This window comes from Scomber japonicus, chromosome 5 (genome assembly GCF_027409825.1).
Source record: "Scomber japonicus isolate fScoJap1 chromosome 5, fScoJap1.pri, whole genome shotgun sequence".
Classification (NCBI taxonomy): Eukaryota; Metazoa; Chordata; class Actinopteri; order Scombriformes; family Scombridae; genus Scomber; species Scomber japonicus.
Genome location: NC_070582.1, coordinates 31,389,276 through 31,408,672, shown reverse-complemented (window position 1 = coordinate 31,408,672; position 19,397 = coordinate 31,389,276). Strand labels below are relative to the sequence as shown.

The following is a 19,397-nucleotide window of genomic DNA, read 5'->3' as shown; positions in this document are numbered from 1 at the left end:
TGTATCATGCTAAGACACATAAAAAGTATCTTGGACCCATACCCTAACTCCAACAGGAGGTCAGCCATTTTCATTAGAATTTTTGATTTTGGCACCATTAACAAACAAAGATTTTATCCTACTGACTTCAAATTCATTCAGTGGCATCCTAAGACTTTGGAAATGAAAAGTTAACAAAATATTTCGCCTCCCTTATACCTGACAGGCGTGGCATTGCACAGGATGTCACTGTTTTAGGACAGGCGGGGGGGCCGGGGGGCGAGGGCCTGTTCATCGCTGCTTGCAGCTTTAATTAAAAACCCTATTGGATCTGTCATTTTATTATGGGTTAATATATTGATTAATTATTGAGGAAATAGTATAAAATGTGCATCACAAGTTCCTAAAGCGCAGTGAGATGTCATTACATTGCTTGTATTGTCCAACTATAAAATATTAGCTTTACTTTCACATAAGACAAAGAAAACTTGCAAATCTTCACAACTGAGAAAATGGAACTTGAAAATGATTGACATTGTTGCTTGAAGAATAAACCATGTTAGTGAATTTGTGAGGTTCTACTTAGGCAGTACTCTGTGGTGCTCCCAGCTAAATGCACTGTGACAATGTTAAGGTGCTGATGTTTAGCAGGTATAATGGTTTCCTAGTACAGCTGAGGAAATGCCATTGCATGGGAAGGGCATTACAATTCATCTTGAGAAGGATGTGACTGTCTGTTAGTTGATGTCAATCCATCCAATAATTGTTGACTTAGTTGAGTTAGTATTCTGCCTATCAACTAATAGATTAATGTACTCATAGTATCCACTCCAATGTTTTTACCTTTGAAATAAAAAGGCTGTGTTGTATAGACTGAGACTTTTCTCTCAGTGTTTTTCTATCCCTGTTTTTATTTCTTATTTTTTGCCAATTCCCCAAAGCAGAAGCATACAATAGAAATAGCATACACTTTAAGACATAAATAAAAAGAGACGGTGCAAAGGACCTTGATTCATGATGGTGCTATGCATGCTTTTCCCATGAGAGAGAGTCTTTTTCACTGCAGACACGTGACAGAGATGTTATCTACTCTATATATTCTCCACATACTGCAGTCTGAACTGTATGTCTTCTAGTTCCTCTCCATCTCTCCATCTCTCTACCCCTCTGTTTTTATATGTTACACAGAAACACATACAGAGGTGAAGTCTGCACATTCTTTTAAACGTATATCCATAAACACACATTTACCTTTCAGTTTGGAAGCTTTCATGTAAAGTAGTTGTATAATTAAAGATGCCACACTGCAGGTGATTTACTGTATGAATGGGAAGAGCTTCTTTCTAGAGAATACGCCCCATTTCACATGAAGTGTCCTCAGGGTGTACATCTGCGCTTGCTGAAAGCACCCTTCCAGCTAAGAGTGAATATCACGCCATAGATTAAATACGCAGTAACAATACTTTATGTCCCTGAGATGACTGATGAATAAGTTCCAACTATCCATTTTCAAAACTCAGATCAATGGAAAAGTCCTTGCATAGTCAGTAATGTGGTAATATGATATCGGCTGCCAAAAATCTTGAAAGCAGTTTACTCACTAATTATCAGGGGAAAACGTTGACAGATGTCTGGATAGATAGTGTTTACATCATTTATTCCAAATGTTTTCTGATACCTAACAAATAATGATTGTTTCCTCCTAAGCATTTTATTTATCTAGACGCTGCATTAGAATGACAGAAGCAAATAAACAGATGATTAGAAGTCTAAATAAATCTTCTACTTCAACTCTTCTGTGTGATCTCTGTGTGGGTGCTAAATATAACAAGTTATTACAGAATATTTTATATTAGGGCTGGGCAATATGGACCAAATATCATATATTGATATTTTTTAGCTGCATTGCGATATATGATATATATTGGTATTTTTTCCGTGAATTAATTAGGGTTTCCCCCAAAGCATTTATAATAATGTATTTATAATATAAGCAAGTTTTATAATTGGGGAAGTTTATTTGTGCTGTTGAACCTAACTGCTGTGAAACAATCAGAAAATAACAATTTATTGACCTGATTCACCGACTTTCCTACTGTCAGCGCTCCCTCTCTTCATTCACTCTCTACCTGGCTCGACCACAGCTAACACAACACTGTCCTGTAGCACATAGACATAGCAACACTTTCCCCCCATTCAGTGTCTTTTATACAGAACAGCGAGGAGGAATACAGTAGTAGCAGAACAGACTCTCTGAGAGCAGAGGAGAGCAGCAGGAACATTAATGACAGCAAACTGCAGCAGAGGCTAAAGCTAGCTGCTGCTCTCCTCTCTGTTTCAGCAGGGGTGGAGCTGAACCCCCTGGGTGCAGCAGACTAGAGAGAGATGGAGAGTTGCCGCAACTCAACTCAGTAATTTAACAATGTAATCCGCACAAAAGATGTCTCCAAATGTCTAAAACTTGCCGTAAAGAGTGTGAATAAACTATATCGACATAAAAGATAACGTCTCATCCTGTATCACGTTTGAAAATATATCTATATATCTTAAAAACTCGATGTATCACCCAGCCCTACTTTACATTGCTCGTTGTGAAAAGTTCCCTAAGATAACTTAGGGTGTGATTTGCCACTATAGAAATAAAACTGAGCTGAATTGCTGAATGACACTTTCCAGAAAATACTATAATTCCGACAATATATACTCCATCTTTGGTATCGATCCCAACCACCTAATTGCACGAACGACCCTGTTAGCCTGAAACAGCCCACTCAGCAGTTCGGCCCCTGTGTGTATAACATCCACATCCTTTGACCTTCATCACGTGTACTTAAAGATTGTCCCGTTTGTTCTGTTAAGATTGAGCAAACTGTTTTCCAGATATGATGATGCAGCATGTGGTCTGCACTTCCTCTCATGTTATCCCATGTGAAGCCATTGCTTGTTGTTGCTGTGCAGTCAGATTCCCATGAGTCCTATTACTGAGGTGTGATGGTGGCTGTATGGATCTGTTACATCGAGGATGGCTCACCTTTTCCAAGTCACCCAAATGATTGCCTTCAAACAGACGCACGTTGTGGAAAAGCTAACAGTTATAGAGGGAGTCTCGCATACACACACACACACACACACACACACACAGGCAGCTACAGTTGTTCCCAGTGTAATTATGCTGCCTGGTCACTATTGACACTTTGTATTGGTGCATGTGTGTGCACACTTTCACAGTCATACCACTGCTCCTGGGAAATCGAGGAAAGAACATAGTGGTAATGGAAAGATACAATTGCAGAGAAAGTGTGAGGAAAGGCCAAACTTGATGAGGCTTAGAAACAAACAGGTGTGTATGAGAGAATGCACAGTAGATTGTAGAGATGAGAGAATGTATATCAAAGAGTAGCCTTCATTTTCTGTCCCATTTCCTCGTTGGTGCTTTCACACCTGAGCTGTTTGGTGCAGTTAAATTAAGCTCCAGCTGTTTTTTGAACTATTTGATTTGATTCCCTTAGCCTGGTGTAAAAGCTGTTTTTAGGGCAGAGCTCATTTACTCTAGTCTGGCCTGATCAGTTGAGGTGGTTTCTTTTCACACAGAATTTAAAGGAACTAAAACGCATCATGAGAGTGTCACTCCACTCATTGGTTAAATGTGTCTGGGGCAAGAGCAAGAGATGTAAACAGGAAGAAGTTTGTATGCACTTTATTTTGGTGGTCCAGGTCAATTCAGTCTCTGCTTAGCTACTAACTACTGTTGTTTCACTCATCTGCATCCCAGCATGCAAAACACATCAAGCTACAAATGGACTATTCCATAATTTATTTGGGACCCGACAGAGACCAGCACTTCAAAAGGTGCGTTTGTTTCGAGTATGATTACTGTGTGTTCAGATCTGCCTAAATAATATAACACCAAGAGTGGAAAAAACCATAGCCCAATTCAACCAGATGAAATAAGGAATGTTTGAAAAGCCATTTAAAGTAAATTACTCTCACATTTATATTTACTCAATCTGTGCTCTGAACAATGTAGTATGCAAAATAATTTGGTAACCATGGTCACAGGTATGCACATTGATATATCTACTGAGAAAGGGTTAAAACAGAGGTGTGATGAACTCTGTGTATTTTGGCAAGTCTTTTTTCTGCCTCCCCAGCTTTACTTATGGCATGAAGTCAGTTAGAGTCTCAACTATGAGGCAAGTACAAAATGTACTTGTATTTGTGTGAGTGTGAAAACAGCCTTAATTACCACGTGAATGTATTATTTTGCACAATCAGCCCCCAAGGTAATTTTCATGATAGCTTATTATAAACTATAAAAAATGAGTATTGCACACTGTTCAATCAGAGCATTAAGCTGTTTAGTCATTCATTAAACACCGGCTTTATTGAGATGCCAGGTTTTCATCTGTCAGTGTTTGGTCACTGAGTGATGCTGTCACCCACTTGGCATTTGAAAGCACTCATTACTCAGGTGGAAGCCACAATTGAATGGTAAAGTTACAATTTGTTTATATAAACAAGGTGTTTGTGTGCGAGTGTGTGTGAGCGTGTGTGTGAGTGATTGCTCGGCGCTCTCCGCTCGGCTGCCTGGGGAGGCCGCTTGTTTTTCCTCTTCCATCTCATTAAACTTTATCTATTTTGCCTTCTTTCCCAGCTCTGCACCAAAGCTGCCAACCTTCACAATGTCACTCAGAGACAGTGGAGCGGACATGGATGGTGGCAGTCTTTCTGTCACATTGACATAAAAGTATGCAGACTATCCTTCTTATGGGATACTTACCTGTTAGTTTTCTTCCTTTAGACACTTCCTCTGCCTTTAATTTGATCTGTTTCTTTCAGCTAACTGCTCTTTATTTTCAAGAATGCCTACATATACTGAGTCCAGCAAAAAGAACAAAATACATATACAGTATTGTTGGGTCTCATCGGATGACCACAAGCTTCAAGACTCTAACAAAGGGAATCCTGGTTGTTTGCACCCTGGTGTGAACTCCTCTCATGGAGCCATGCTGCCAGGAGCAACAGCAATTGCTCTTTTTCTTCAAAGCTCCTTCTCCTCTTCTCACGTTTGGCCAGCAGTGATGCGACAGCCTGCTTACGATTCAGCAAGAGCAACACTTGTCCCATTTGTGTGTGCGTGTTTATGTCGGCTCCCTCTCTTTATCACCATCTCTCTCCCACACCTTCACAGCTTGCAGCTCGTTACTCGTTCTCAATTCTGGGTGACACCCTTCAAGTGTTAATAGTGGTCCGATTACCGTGTCCCCTCAATGGCACCCAAATGGCGGTTTCACGTTTCGCTTGAGGCGCCCATTAGCTTGAGGCCATGTCGGACCAAAAGGCCAGTACCTTTACAGTCTGACCCTGGAGGATGTGGTTCAGACCTCTTAGCACTTTGTGACCTATGGTTATTTTTTGGCAAAACAACCAGTGAAACAAAAGCTGGCTTATATCCTCTTGGCTGACAGTGCTGTTAGGTGTGATACAGGAAAGATGCTCCAAGAGTTTTACTTCTGAGCTAAATTTTTCTTTTTCTTTTTTCACATTTTATAGACTCGATAGAATAATCATGAGTTGGATGATTTGATCATTAGTTGTAGCAGTATTTATCAACATATCAACTGTGATATTTATATGTGGCAGTTCATGAATGTAAACCTTGAATAAGGCTGAGTGTTTTTGACATATTCCTGTGCAAGTAAATGCAGCCAAGTCTTCACAGCAGCTGAGAGGAGGAAGTGTGATATACAAGTTTAGAGGTTTAGTCATTTGAATACAGTTTGGCAATATCACTGCATTTTCTCTATAATCCTATTTGTTAGGGTGTAGTGAATGTGACGGCAGTCACTCTCACTGTTAACTCAGAGTCCTGTCTGTCCTATGAAAGAGACAAGACAGGAGAAAGTCTTGTGAGACTGTCCAATTTCCTTTTTATTATACATGGCAGTGATTTGGACAAAAGCAATTTCGGGTGTTTTTGCTGTATAAATTTGTCATTCCTATTCCTCAAGTGAACATAAAAAGTACAAAATGGCATCATGAAAATTATTCATACATTTGGAGCCTGTATTTGTACAAATTATCCACGCTGCACTTGGCTGTTTAATTACGACAAGTTTTTCTTGAATGTTTTATTAGTTGGAATGAGTTTAAATCCCTCTAGAGATTTGTGCAGATTTGACTTAGTTTTCGGATAACATCTCCAAATGAACAAAGGAAGAACAAGCCACTGATCAAGCACAGTAGCAGATTCATGCTGTGATAAGATATATGAAATGCTGCATAAAAGATACAATATAAGGACATTAGTTTTACCTCCAGCTGATTCCCCTAAAAAGCTGCACAATGGCGTCCTCAAACTGCCTCAACTGGCAATTCCAACCAATTGAAGGTTGAATATGGAGTTTGCTGTTTCCAATACCCATATTTATCATGTGTGTTCCTGATATTTAACAAACATGACGAGTGCATTTTCTTCCTTTATAGACCATTTGAAAGTCAGTTATTACAATTTTTGAAGTGCTGCATTGTTTACATCCATGCTACATATTAGCAGTCGTCTTTTTCGCTGCCTTTGCTGCATTTCTTAGCTCATTACTGCCACCAGTTCAAACTAACGTTGCTGTGTGTGTTCTCATGTGTGTGCATAAGAACAAACTTGTAAGACTTATAAAAACATTGCTCCACAGCACTTCTAGTGGCCAAATGGTGCCTTTTAAGTGATGAATGCACTCCAATGTTACTAGATAGAAAGCTTCAATTCATTCGATGCTTATACTTTCATTGTGGAGTCCTATCCAGCATACATTTATTGTTGACTTTGTTTGCACTATATTTACCCAAAAAGCTACTGTACTTCCTCACCTCCTGATGCAGCTTAGTAATGTGCGACAAGTATAGAAGCAACACAGCATTTAAATCTATTTTATTAAAGAAAAGACAAAAAAATAAGGGCAATGGAATTAAGTGAAATTTCAAGGCTATGTTGTACCTGCAGCTTGGGACAGAGTGACATAAAACCCAAATCACACTGTGAATAGACATATGCTAAAACAGCCGTCCTTATTATTTTTTTAAACACCAAAGATGGTGCAAGCAGCATTTTTCCAGATTTGTCCTTGCTACTCTGCCGTGACCGCTTTTCTTCAGGTAATAGCACATCCACTTTTGTGATCTTGTAGCTGTTACAATGGGGAAGGAAAAACACCTTATTTTTTTTTTTTTAAGCAGGAAAAAATTGCCGACCTCTTCAGGAGAAGAATAGAGTGAAATAACACACCGACACACAGCAGCACTGCAGATTCACTGTATATTATTCTTGTGGTCTGGCAGGGTTGGCTGTGGAGTTGAGGGCAAAACAAGACAGAGAAAAATATATCAACCAAAAATGTACTTAAGTGTCGATACATATTTTTGTAGGAAAGAATCAGATGTTCTTTGTCTCCTGCAGATGTTTTTTTTTAATTCGTTTTCTAACATTACATCCAGATTCCTAATCATTTTTTATAATGTAAAATAAATGCACATGAAATAAATCTAGACAACATGAACTTTTGACTGAGCTCCTTCACAGCATGCAAAGATATGTGTACCACAATGTGTAGACATCAGCATTTTATCACTTGTAACTGGAACAACGTAATAATTAAACACCTACAAATGTATAAATGGAGAGAGAGCATTATGTTACAGTTACTACACAACGCTTTTAAAACATGAAACACTCTCATGATTCCTCTACATGACCTACATAAGCAAACGAGACTATCAGCGAAAAGATTGGCTATTTCTGTCTAGTTCAAATTCTAAATGCCGGCCGTCAGGTCAGATTCAAAGAGAATATGTTCACCTTATATATAGCACTGTAGCGTGAAGTTAGGACGAGAGAAGGACATTTCTTATTTGATGACATTAAAAGTAAAGTCAGACTTGTTTTGTTTTTTTTAAAGATAAGTGAAAAAGAGCTGAGAGCAGTCGCAGTCTAGCTAGAGTCAATGAAGAGAGGGAGCGGCGGTATAGTGAGAATGAAGGAGGGAGTCTGAGAAATAAAGTGTTATTTACTTGTTCAAAAGCAATACTCACACCTCCACACAACCCTGTGGGAAGGTGCTACATTACTTGATTTGATGAGATATAACCTTAACAGTACTAAGAAAAAGTTGACTTTGTTTCACCATCTTTATATTACAAAACAGCCATCGTCATTACACAGCTACAAATAGATATATCATGTGATTCCTATGCATCCTGTAAACAGCTGTGTTAAAAGAAAGGGAAGTAGTTTAAAAAAATTAAGTTGATTAAGTTGCGTCTTTCTTTCTCTGGCCTCCAAAACAAATGCCTGGGCTAGCCAGATCAAGATCTTTAACACACAAGGTGCTCATGGGAAATGTAGTCGTCATTCCAGGAAAACTCTACCACTGTCCAGAGGGGCTGCTAAAATCAATGCAAACCAAAGCTCTTTTCATTTTATTTTAGGTCTCATTCTAGGTGTTTTTGTTGAAGAAAAAAATGGCAATGGCAAATAGAGACATAAGGTGACTGATATAATAAATATGCTGAAATAGTCATCACCAATCGGCCAGCTCATCTATTCCGGCTTGTTTACATTGTCCAAAAAAGAATCTAAAATATCCTCAGGCAAACTGTGTGTGATACTCCTTCTTCTGCTCGCCTCCCTTCTGCCTCATTTTGTGAAGCAGAATCCATCTTTTTCTGGCAGGTTGGGAACTTTTTCGGGGTGTTTGCCTGCTCGCGATCGATCATGATGCATAATTCATAGTTAGTGGGTTAAGAGCAGCCTCGGCTTCTCTCTCTCGCTGGGCCCTTTGATTTTCGTCTCTCTATCTGCCCCCCCTCAGGGAGAGCTACAGCCCTGCTATTAAATCACCTCTCACGCACCCTCGTGTGTAGGCGCACACATATGCACACACATACAGATGCTCAAAAGGGCATGCGTGGACACACACATCACGCCAATGCAAACATGCATGGTTGTACTGAAAGAAGACTAGATTGAAGCTATTTGAAGCTTATGGTTAAACAATCAGCTCCTGCTGTTTTAGTGTGCCTCTTTCCACGAGCTCTGTATTAGGTGTATCAAGCAATTACGAGGACTGTTTAAACCCTCTCTGGAGACTCTTTAAGTCTCACATATAAAGTATAGTTCCCCACTCAAAGCCCAAAGCCTGCACTGGGTTTGTGATCAACTGCCTATTTGCCTCTACAGCACAGTTGGACAGTGGACTCCTTCTTGTTCACAATGAAGTTCTTGGTTCTCAGGTTCTTGGAAATTCACCACCAAATATTGATAAATCTGCCTTACCCACAAGCCACTAATTACAGACTGGCCTCAAATTGACTTGACTTGACAATTCTCATTGTTCTGTTAAAGTAGCTGGACAGCAGTGTTGTGGAATACACCACCACCTTCACACTTGTACTCTCAACTGTGGCAACGTGATAGGAGACTGCTCTGTGCTTGCAGGAAGCTACTTTTTAAGTTGGCTCTTCCCTCATTATCCATTTATCCATTGGTCCATTGTGCTGTAGACGAGGTGAAAGGCAGGAAATGGAGGCTAGGACAAGAAGATGATGACATAGCAGTTGACAGGGGTAGATGTAGAGGAGGGAAGTAAAGCTAAGGAAGAAGATTTACATGCATTTTAAAGGAGGAAAAGAAGTAATGGGGAGGGGAGTGGTAGAGGAATGAAAAGAATAAGATAGACAGATTGGTATGAAGATAAACCAGCAAAGGGACAGGGTTAGAGGGTTAGGGGGGGTATTTTGCTGGGAGGTCAAGAGTAGAGTTAGGACTGATTCCATCTAATATTGGTATCTGGTGACGATTCTGATGTAATTCACTCATTAGATATTGGACTGATAATAGTGATATACAAGCAGCATAGTCTCTTTAAAGAATAGCTCAGTGCGTTGGTTGTGTGCATAGCAAGTGTGCGGTCAAGAGAGAACATGTATGTAATAGTGAGGCTCACGACCAGAGTATGGAGTATGAAGTTAGGAGTCTAACTGTCAATGCAGCAATGCAATGTACAGTTTAGGCTATTTGTCTCAAATAATAAACACCACAACTCCCCAATAACCAAGCCAAGTTCCTATTAAAGTGAAGGAGCTTAGCACAAAATTTCTCCTGTGCTTCTCAACTACTACTTCAAACTAAAAATTACACTCACATTTTTGATCGACCCACAAGTTTTGAAATACAATACAATTATTGATTGAATACAATTAAGTGAACAAAGTAAATGTAATTTGTAACCAGATAATGGTATGTTTGCACAATAAATGAATTACCAGGGTATTTTAACTGCAAAACCTTCTGTCTGATTAATCATTCTTTAATCACTATTGCTGATTTACCAATCCAGAGCAACAGCCACCTGGCCAGTCTTACTCCAGTATTTCTTTTTGCAGTTCTGGTTTGGTCTCCACCATCTCCTGAGGGAGTTACCTCTTCAGCTGATAACTGCCCCACTATGTTTGCCAACTAGTTTGCTAAACTTGGTCTGTCTACCATTTGGTGCTATACAGTACGGCTGGGCAATAAATCGATATTATATGGATATCGTGATATTTTATATATATCGTCTTAGATTCTGAATATGGTGGTATGGAATAAGTTTTGTCTTTTTATGCTTTCAAAGGCTGCATTACAGTCAAAATGTAATTTTCTGAGCTTAACAGACAATTAATTACCTGCCTTTATCCACTTAGTCATTATATCCACATTACTGATTATTATTTATCAAAATATTTAGTGAAAGCACTGGTCCCTACAATATTGTCAAAATATTGATATTGTGATATTTAATTCTGCCCATATCACCCAGCCTTACTAGACAATTGTCATACAGTGAGTTAATCAAAGCTTTTTAGATAAAAACAGCTGATGAAGTCGATAAGAGTGAACCAAAACTGTTAAATTAGAGGAAATAAAAATAAGACATTGAGCTGAAAGCAGTTGTGTGATATTTCTCTGTGAGATCATTGCTATTAGCAATGCATTTTACATTACAGTCGTTTTCTTTCCATTGTCAATATTGAAATATTGATTACAGCAGCTTTAATGTTGCTTTTTTTTCACAGCCACAATCTTTTCTTAACATTCACTAAATATTTTAACCATACTGTGGCTGTCATGTGTGAATATGATGAGAATAAATAATTTAAAAAAATAAATAAATAAACATTGCACAGCTCAATCAAACACGTTCATTGACTGTAATCTGGGATTTTGGTGAATTGTCCAGTTAACATCATTCTGTCTGGTAAAAGCTTTGGGCCTTAACAAGTCTTTGCTGCTTCACAAAGTGACATTTAAAAGTGCACAAGGCAACTTCACAACACTCGGAACGTGAAATCAGTAAACTTTATACACCAGACTTACTTCCATTTAATTCTCTCTCTCTCTCTCTCTCTCTCTCTCTCTCTCTCTCTCTCTCTCTCTCTCTCTCTCTCTCTCTCTCTCTCTCTCTCTCTCTCTCTCTCTCTCTCTCTCTCTCTCTCTTGTGTGTCTCTGTCTGTAAATGTCAGCCCTGTTTGCTATAGTAGTGTTCCACTTGTCCACTCCAGCCGCTTAGAGGAGCTAATAGCTGGCCTGACAGCGCTCGCTCAATACACAGCACAATTACTGGCTGGCCCACATACGACACAGCCATCATACTGTGCAATCAGACCCCAACCCCCCACCCACACACACACACCGCACCACCTATCAGAGTGGCTTCGTTTCTCTAGATTTATCGTCCCCCGTGCCCGGCTGTATTGTCATTCATCTCTCGTCATTTTCTCCTTTACCTCCATTTTCACCCATCCGTCTTCAAGCTCTTGTCTTTTTTCCTTTTCATCCCTGAAGTGCACAAAGGTTCACCATTTCACCCTCTTTCCTCTCTCATCTCTTGCCACTTATCTCAGATGAAGGTATCAGGTCAGTCGTAATCAATGAGAGAGTTGTCCAGGCTGAGTGCATGTGTGTGTTTGTGTGTGTGTGTGTGTGTGTGCACGCTTTGGTTAGAGTGTATTGTCAATATGTGGTTTCACGGTTTACCCTTTTCATCTCTCTGTATCTCTGTTTATGTGCAAATGAAAGAAAACCAGAGCACGCGTTGGTTGGTGCATGTGTGTGTGTGTGTGTGTGTGTGTGTGCGTGAAACAGTCAGTATTCTCAATCAATACCATAATCACTCCTTCTCCCAGTTGACGTACAAAGCTTCACTCAGGACCAAGTCTAATTGTTTGTTCTGTTTGTCTTTCATCACCTGTCAACTGAGCCACAGGTTCCACAATTTATGGTATCTTTACCAATCCAGATGGACATGGAGCTACATGAGTGAGTGTGTGTGTGTGTGTGTGTGTGTGTGTGTGTGTGTGTGTGTGTGTCTGCCAGAGGAACGACCTCAAACCGGTGCTCTGACTCCATTCCTCTGCACCTCTGCAAGTAGAGACCGCTTTTGTACAGATGACCCTCCCTCCTTAATTACATTGTTAATGACTCATCCTCGTTAATGATGTTTGCCATCTCTTGAGCAAAGAAATTAGCCAAAGGGGGGGGGGGGGAATTTGGGAGGGCGAAGGAAGGAGAGAGATAGAAAGAGAGAGTGTGTGTTTGGCAGCAGAGAGGATTATAAAGAATAAATGAAGGTTGGAGGGCTGCAGAGGAGGACAGAAGAGACATTGTTTGAAGATAAATCAAGTAAAGCATGAATTTAAAGTTGACGGGTGAGGATTTATATGCTAGAAAAAAGAGGAATTGTCTACTGTGAATTCATGATCTCCCCTAATACTTGTATCTGCTGCATTTTGACCAATAAAATCTCCCTGGGTCTAGACTTTCTTTCTCTTCTTTCTTTTCTTCTTCGCCATTATTCACTGATTCACTGAACTTTGGATGCAAGAGGACACTAATCTACTTCCTCTTTGACTATAGTGATTTATACAGTTACATAACAGAAATATGATCACATTTAGTTTCCAGATGCAGCTACTCAGCATTTCTCCTAACACATTTACACTACAGGGGATGAAACTTATGAATATAGAGCAGACAGACACCAGAGAGGAACAACAGGCTGCTCATACACAAGTGAAGATGGGAAAGTGTCTGCTATGTGTTGGTTTGGTGGACACAGATGAAGAGGGACATATAGGGGAGGGCTGCATCTTGCCAAGAGATGTTTGTATTTCGCAATAGCAAATATCAAATGTGATGGAGATGACACACTGTGATGAGGTGCCTTTCCATCTACTGTGCCTGTTTTTTATTTGCATTTTCAATTTGCATCTGAAAAAAAAAACCAGAGTGAAAATGCAGAAAATCTAGAAATATCACCAAAAAAGTTTTTATGCTCGGCTGAGGTGGAAAAGTTGCTATGTGAACAAAATCAAAAAATGCAACAAAGTGCAATTAAAACAGATTTAGTGATTAAATCATGATGCACATAAAGCATGTGACTGAAATGTCCACTGAAGAGACGTGAAATAGAGATGATGATGATGATGATGAAGATCTGCATGGAGCGATGAGCACACTCTAACATTCTTCAAATTTTCAAATGTTTTTTTCACAATTTAAGGTCTGACTGGCACTCTCTTAATGACATCATCTTATTGTTTAATGGCCCCAAATGGAAAAATAGTGCTAGCTGTTTATCTTGATGAACCAACACTAGATATTTGTAAAATGTCAGTGGATGGAAACATTCATTATTTTTATACTACTCTGGAAATTCAGTTAGAATGTACACTAACTTTAGATGCAAACACAATAATATTTCTACAGTATTTTCTAACTTACATGAATTTGTCGTATTGAGACGTTTGTTTTTATGTCAGTTTTATTGTTTTGAACTTTACATGACATATTCTTACTGTTAGTTGTTTAATGTGAATAGAGAGAGAATAAAGTGTCCAGAAACCTGTGAATAGACATTTAGTTGAAACTGCCATTTGTTTTGAGTTTTGATGGATGACATTATCCATCCTTGACTTCACTATTACATTACTGTTTGTAGGCCTAAAGGAGAAAAACAAACACAGACTGATTGTTAGTGACACTAGTATGGCCTGACTGATACTGGATTTTTGGGGCTGATGCCGATACCAATAATAGGGACCAACATAGGGCTGGGCAATATATTGATATTACTATATATCATCTTAGATTTTGGATATCGTAATATCGTGATATGTCATCAAAGTGTCTTTTCCTGGTTTGAAATGCTGCATTACTGTAAAATTATGTAATTTTCTGAACATAATGGACTGTTCTAGCTCTTGTGTTATTTTTTACCTTTTACCCACTTTGTCATTATATCCACATTACCAATAGTTTTTACCAAACATTTCATTGTGTAAATATTCAGTGAAAGCATCAAGAATCATCTCTACATTATTGTTGCAATATCGATATCGAGGTATTTGGTCAAGAATATCGCCATACTTGATTTTGTCCATATCGCCCAGCCCTAGACCAAAATATTATGTCAATATATCAGCAGATAATCTTATATATACAGAATATGTATATAAACGCACTTTTTTTGCAATGTGATTATCAAACCCTTGTGATAAAGATATGTGATGGAGGCATGATATTTTACAGTTTAACTCTTAACACTGATGTGGTTGTGATTTTGGATCCAAACAGATGATTATAGATTGAATATTTAATTTATCCCCATGTTTGAAGGTTTGCTCAAATTTAAAACACAAAAGGAGAGCCCTAAGAGAATAAATAGTATTTAATTATTTTAAATGTAATTTCTTTACTGGATCTCAGTTCCAACCAGCTGTAGCTCCATATGCTCTAAAATACAGCTTTATTATTTGACTTTATCATGGTTCATAGTAGTAGCTGATAAAAGTCACTAACTTCATTCCCTTTAATAGAGGAGAGGGGAGCAGAATAAAGTCAATGACAGAGGTAATAAAGATGACAACTGAGCGGGACGACAGAAAAAAGAGGAAGGTGGCGCAGTGAAAGGAAAAGACGAGAAGAGAGATGAATCAAGAAATCTGAGGTTCAATGAAGGTACTCTCTGAGGAAAAAAGAGAAAGTTCCTGACGAACCAAAAGCAAGTATTTCCCCTGAGGAGTACTGGAGGCATACAGAGAGAGAAGTAAAAGCATGACAATTTTAAATTCTTTAGCACACTCATTTTTGGAGACGTTCAATCAAACCCTGGAGTGTTTACCCCGAAAGCCTAGATTGTTAGGGGAGCAGAACACATCAGTGAGACTCAGATGTGCTCTAAACAAGCTCTCCATGGTCAGTCCTGAGAGACATGGATAGAGCCTGACTCTTTCTAAAGCCTGAGCTGCTTAAATTGGAAGTGGGAGGATCAGTTGGACCAAAGAAAGAGGCAAGGAGCTGTGTGTTGACTGAAGTAGACTGGCTCTGTCTTGTTTTTTTTCTCTCACATTCAGGGCAGACCTGCTCCAGCTTTTGACTGAAATACTAAATCGGTTCAAAGCAAGACTAACTTTTGATGAAGAAAGACCACTGTAGCCAAAACTCTGTCAAAATAGGCCAAAAATGACACTCAGTTATTCTTTCTAAAACAAAACGTATAGGTTTGGGCCATTTGAATGAATCTATTTTTGCGCATTATATCCCTAAGAGGGAAAACCAATGAGACCAATGAGAGACATAACTACAGGTATATTTATTCCAAGCCAGTGGTCAGTTCAACATCAATATCTATTAGGAATGCACTCATATATATCAGCCAAATATTGGTTTCCGATATTTCCCTTGTTGACTATAATCGGCCCATCGTTAATTAAGATACAATTTGCTGATGTCAGTGGCCGATGTTCTGGTTATTTGCAGTTTAACGGTCAGACTCAGACAGACACAACAGAAGCAGTAGCTATGGAAGTACCGAAAATTCTTCTGAAGTAGGCAATTGTATCGCAGGCTTTTGAAGCAGTTGTTTATTAAAAGAGAAAAAAGAATTTCTCTGGAAACTTATTAAAGATAGTGTAATGGGGTATATTACATTAAAACAATTCCTTTATTTATTTATTTATTTTTACAATGATTTCTGTGGAATAAATAACAAAACATAATATCATCAAAAAATAAATTAAATAAAACCAATTTTAAAAAAATGTTAAAATCGGTATCCATATATATCGAGTTATCGGCCAATTTTAAAAATCAGTATCAGGCCTGAATTTAACAGTTGGTATATATATAAACATATATATATATAAACACGCATTTTTTAATAATTATCTCTCAAATGTGGAAATCAAACTTGTGATATTTTACAGTTTAACAAACTTTATTGTGTAAAACAGTAAACAGCTGAGAATTTAATAATTATAATTAGCTAAGAAAAACACAACAAAAAAACTACAATTAAGAAAAAGTATACATAACATGCTTCTTATATAACTTTTAAAAAAAAGGCACATATTCGCTGATACCCATATATCTGTGATAGGCCAATGTTGTCGGTTGATATCGGTCAGACTCTAAACTGAAATCTGAATTATCATCACTTGTTGTGTAAGGAAATATAAACTATAATGTTATTGCACCTATTGTACACAATTTCATTCTGAGTGATAGCTCAACTCAGACAGTGCAATTAGTCAGCCTGGCTTGCTATCATTAGCACTGATTCCCACTGATCATCACTTGTCATTTGTGTTAGCTTTTCAACACCTGATGAGCCATGGCAGCTCCTGCACATGCACTGTTGTGATTACCTCACATTATACAAAGGGGGGGGGGATGTAGTTAGCATTAGCTGCAAATGACCAGGTTGGCTAAACTGACAGCAACAAGTAGTCCTTTGATTCCATCACTCCAAATGTTACCCTGTGATTTGAATCCTGACACTGGGTAACATAGCAATGAAGTCTGTGTCTTACTGGTAAAGAGCCTGTGTGGAATTGAGGTGATATTACAAACAATTTTTAGTGCCCACGCTCATTTATATTGCACCTATCAAATCAGCTGCATTGTTAGTCAATACCGAATATTCCTGTCCCCTTGATAGCACTAAATTGAAGGGGCGCAATCACAGCAGGAAAATACACCAAATGTATTATTTAAAGTGATGTCAGCTTTGACCAAATAAAGTAGAAGTAAAAAGAAAACATCAACAGGATATATATGTAGTGATTACTGAACAAGCATATTTAAATTTCAGTGTGACTTTAGGAATAAACAGTCCACTAGACAATTAATAACTCTATTAATGAATGTGTCAGAGCTGATATGATTGGGTATGAAAGCATCCAGATGTTGAGCCCATCCCGTGCATCTAAACAGGTGTGAGTTCAGTTTGGATCATTACGCATCCTGTACTAAAGCTTCTGTTTGCTTCTGCAGTCTGGAGCTATTAATAACATTTCCATACTTCCACTGTCTAGATTTGGTCATTTCTTAGATATGTTGAATAATAATGTCTTTATTTCAATGCCACGGCAGAGATGTTTGCTACCAATGTTTCCGGTTCGTCGGCGGGGCCTGAAGGCAGCCCAGGGGAGAGCTGGGGAGTTTGACATGACTCTGCAAGGAGAGCTCAAGGATAGCTCAGGACAGCTGTCCCTATAGTCATTAAGCTGCCCCCCCCTCCCCTCCCCATACACACTCATCACCCATATCTATCTCTTTCTCTCTGGTGGTTTAGCCTGTCTCTTTTTCTACATGCTAGATAAATGCCGTCCTCTGTAGTCACTCTCTCTCTCTCCTCTCCTCTCCTATCTCTCTCACCCCTACCCGACCCGTACAGTATGTCTCACTGATGACTGATGGTCCTGCTCCGTCCTCAGGACCAGTCAGCTCTAATAAAAAGTATAAACTCATATTATATTCATACCTATGGGAGCAGAGAGTAGGTGGAGTAGGAGCGAGGTACTCTGAAGGGTAAGAGTTAAAGAAACATGACAGGAAATGAGTGGAGGAAGAAGGAAAGAAGGTGGAAATAAAAGATAAATTGGAACATGATTATGAGAGGATAGAAAGAGATAGATGAGTGGAGGACAAGAAGCAGTAATAGAAGTTGAAGTGTCTCCTGTTTAGTCTCCGTCTGATGCTTTCTGTGAGTTGGATCCTATTTCAGGTTTTAGTGTTTGTTGGCATCAGTTCAGCGTTCAGCGTGGTAGATGACTGCTGTCCTCTGGAAGGTGTTTCTTCTCAGTCTCTCTGTCTCTCAGACAAGTAATCTATGTGTCTTTATTCTTTTCCTCCACCTTTTCTATCTTGGTGTGATCAATTGTCAGTGGAGGGTGAAGTTGATCAGTTTTTCTGTATGACAGGAACTAAATCAAGACTAAAAATAACTTCAGTTAAAAAGAAATCTGTTAAATGTTTGCAGATTAATGCAAAAAAAGGAGCAGCTACTCTTGGCTGCTGTTTTTTTTACTTTTGCTGCTCTTTTTTTATTGGATTTGTTTATTAGAAACCACACTGAAAAAATCTAGTTGTTTTTAAAGGAAAATAACTGGCAGCTGTGCTTTCCAGAATAATTCTGTAAAAAATACAGCAAAACTAGAATCATCTTTACAGAAACACCTGTACATTTAACAGTTAAAATATTCCAAAAAATTCCATTTTAATCAGGTAAATTCACCATTAGATTTCTGCTGAATTAGTATGACCATTATGCTATTAAACCAGTTCTCAGTTAGATTTACGTCAGTTGTTGCTTAATGTAAATAGAATATCTTTCAATTTCACTGAAAAGTACCAAACAAACATTATTTAACTGATTTTTGCTATAAATTCTCCTCAAAATCTACCTGACAAATACTGTTATAATATATAATATATAATATAATCATGTTAATTAATTATGTCATTTAAACTGCATTGTATTGTTTTGTAATGTGAAATTTCTACAAAGGAATATGTTTTTAGTTTTTGTTTACATATTACATATTCTATATTTGTTTACATATTCTTTCTTCATCAGTTCAGTATAATGTACCGAAATGAATAAAAGAATACACAACAACAAATAAACAAAATAATAAGTAAGAACTATAACAAATATAACACTTGCACTTTCCTCTCCTTTGTTCCAGTGTGAAGATGGTGCTGCTTTGGACGGCCGGTGACGTCTTTAAGACCACCTACTTTGTGATGAACGCCAGCCCCACTCAGTTCTGGGTTTGCGGTTCAGTCCAGATCCTGATCGACGTGGCCATCCTGCTCCAGGTCCTGTTGTATAGCCAGGACACACGCATCAAACTAGGCTGAACTACCTTCAAAAACATGAAAACATGAAGCTTTATAATAAAATCAGCAGTAATGTTGATGGAATTATCAGAGGAGACATTTAGTGCCACAAAATTTTACTGTTTATGCTCAATTTTAAAAATTGTCACATGTGTGTCATACACACATGAACAATTTTCCTTCCAGTGCCTTTAAGTTACTG

The 19,397-nt window shown here is 38.4% G+C and overlaps 1 protein-coding gene across 1 annotated transcript in view; it reads left to right on the top strand.

The window, feature by feature from the left end:
• The window catches only part of si:dkey-246g23.2 (solute carrier family 66 member 2), a 54,757-nt gene extending 35,541 nt beyond the window's left edge, over window positions 1–19,216 (top strand). Inside the window, exon 4 of the mRNA XM_053320067.1 lies at window positions 19,042–19,216. Coding sequence (XP_053176042.1) covers window positions 19,042–19,216 — 175 coding nt within the window. The remainder of the gene's footprint in view (window positions 1–19,041) is intronic.
• Window positions 19,217–19,397: the final 181 nt, after the last annotated feature.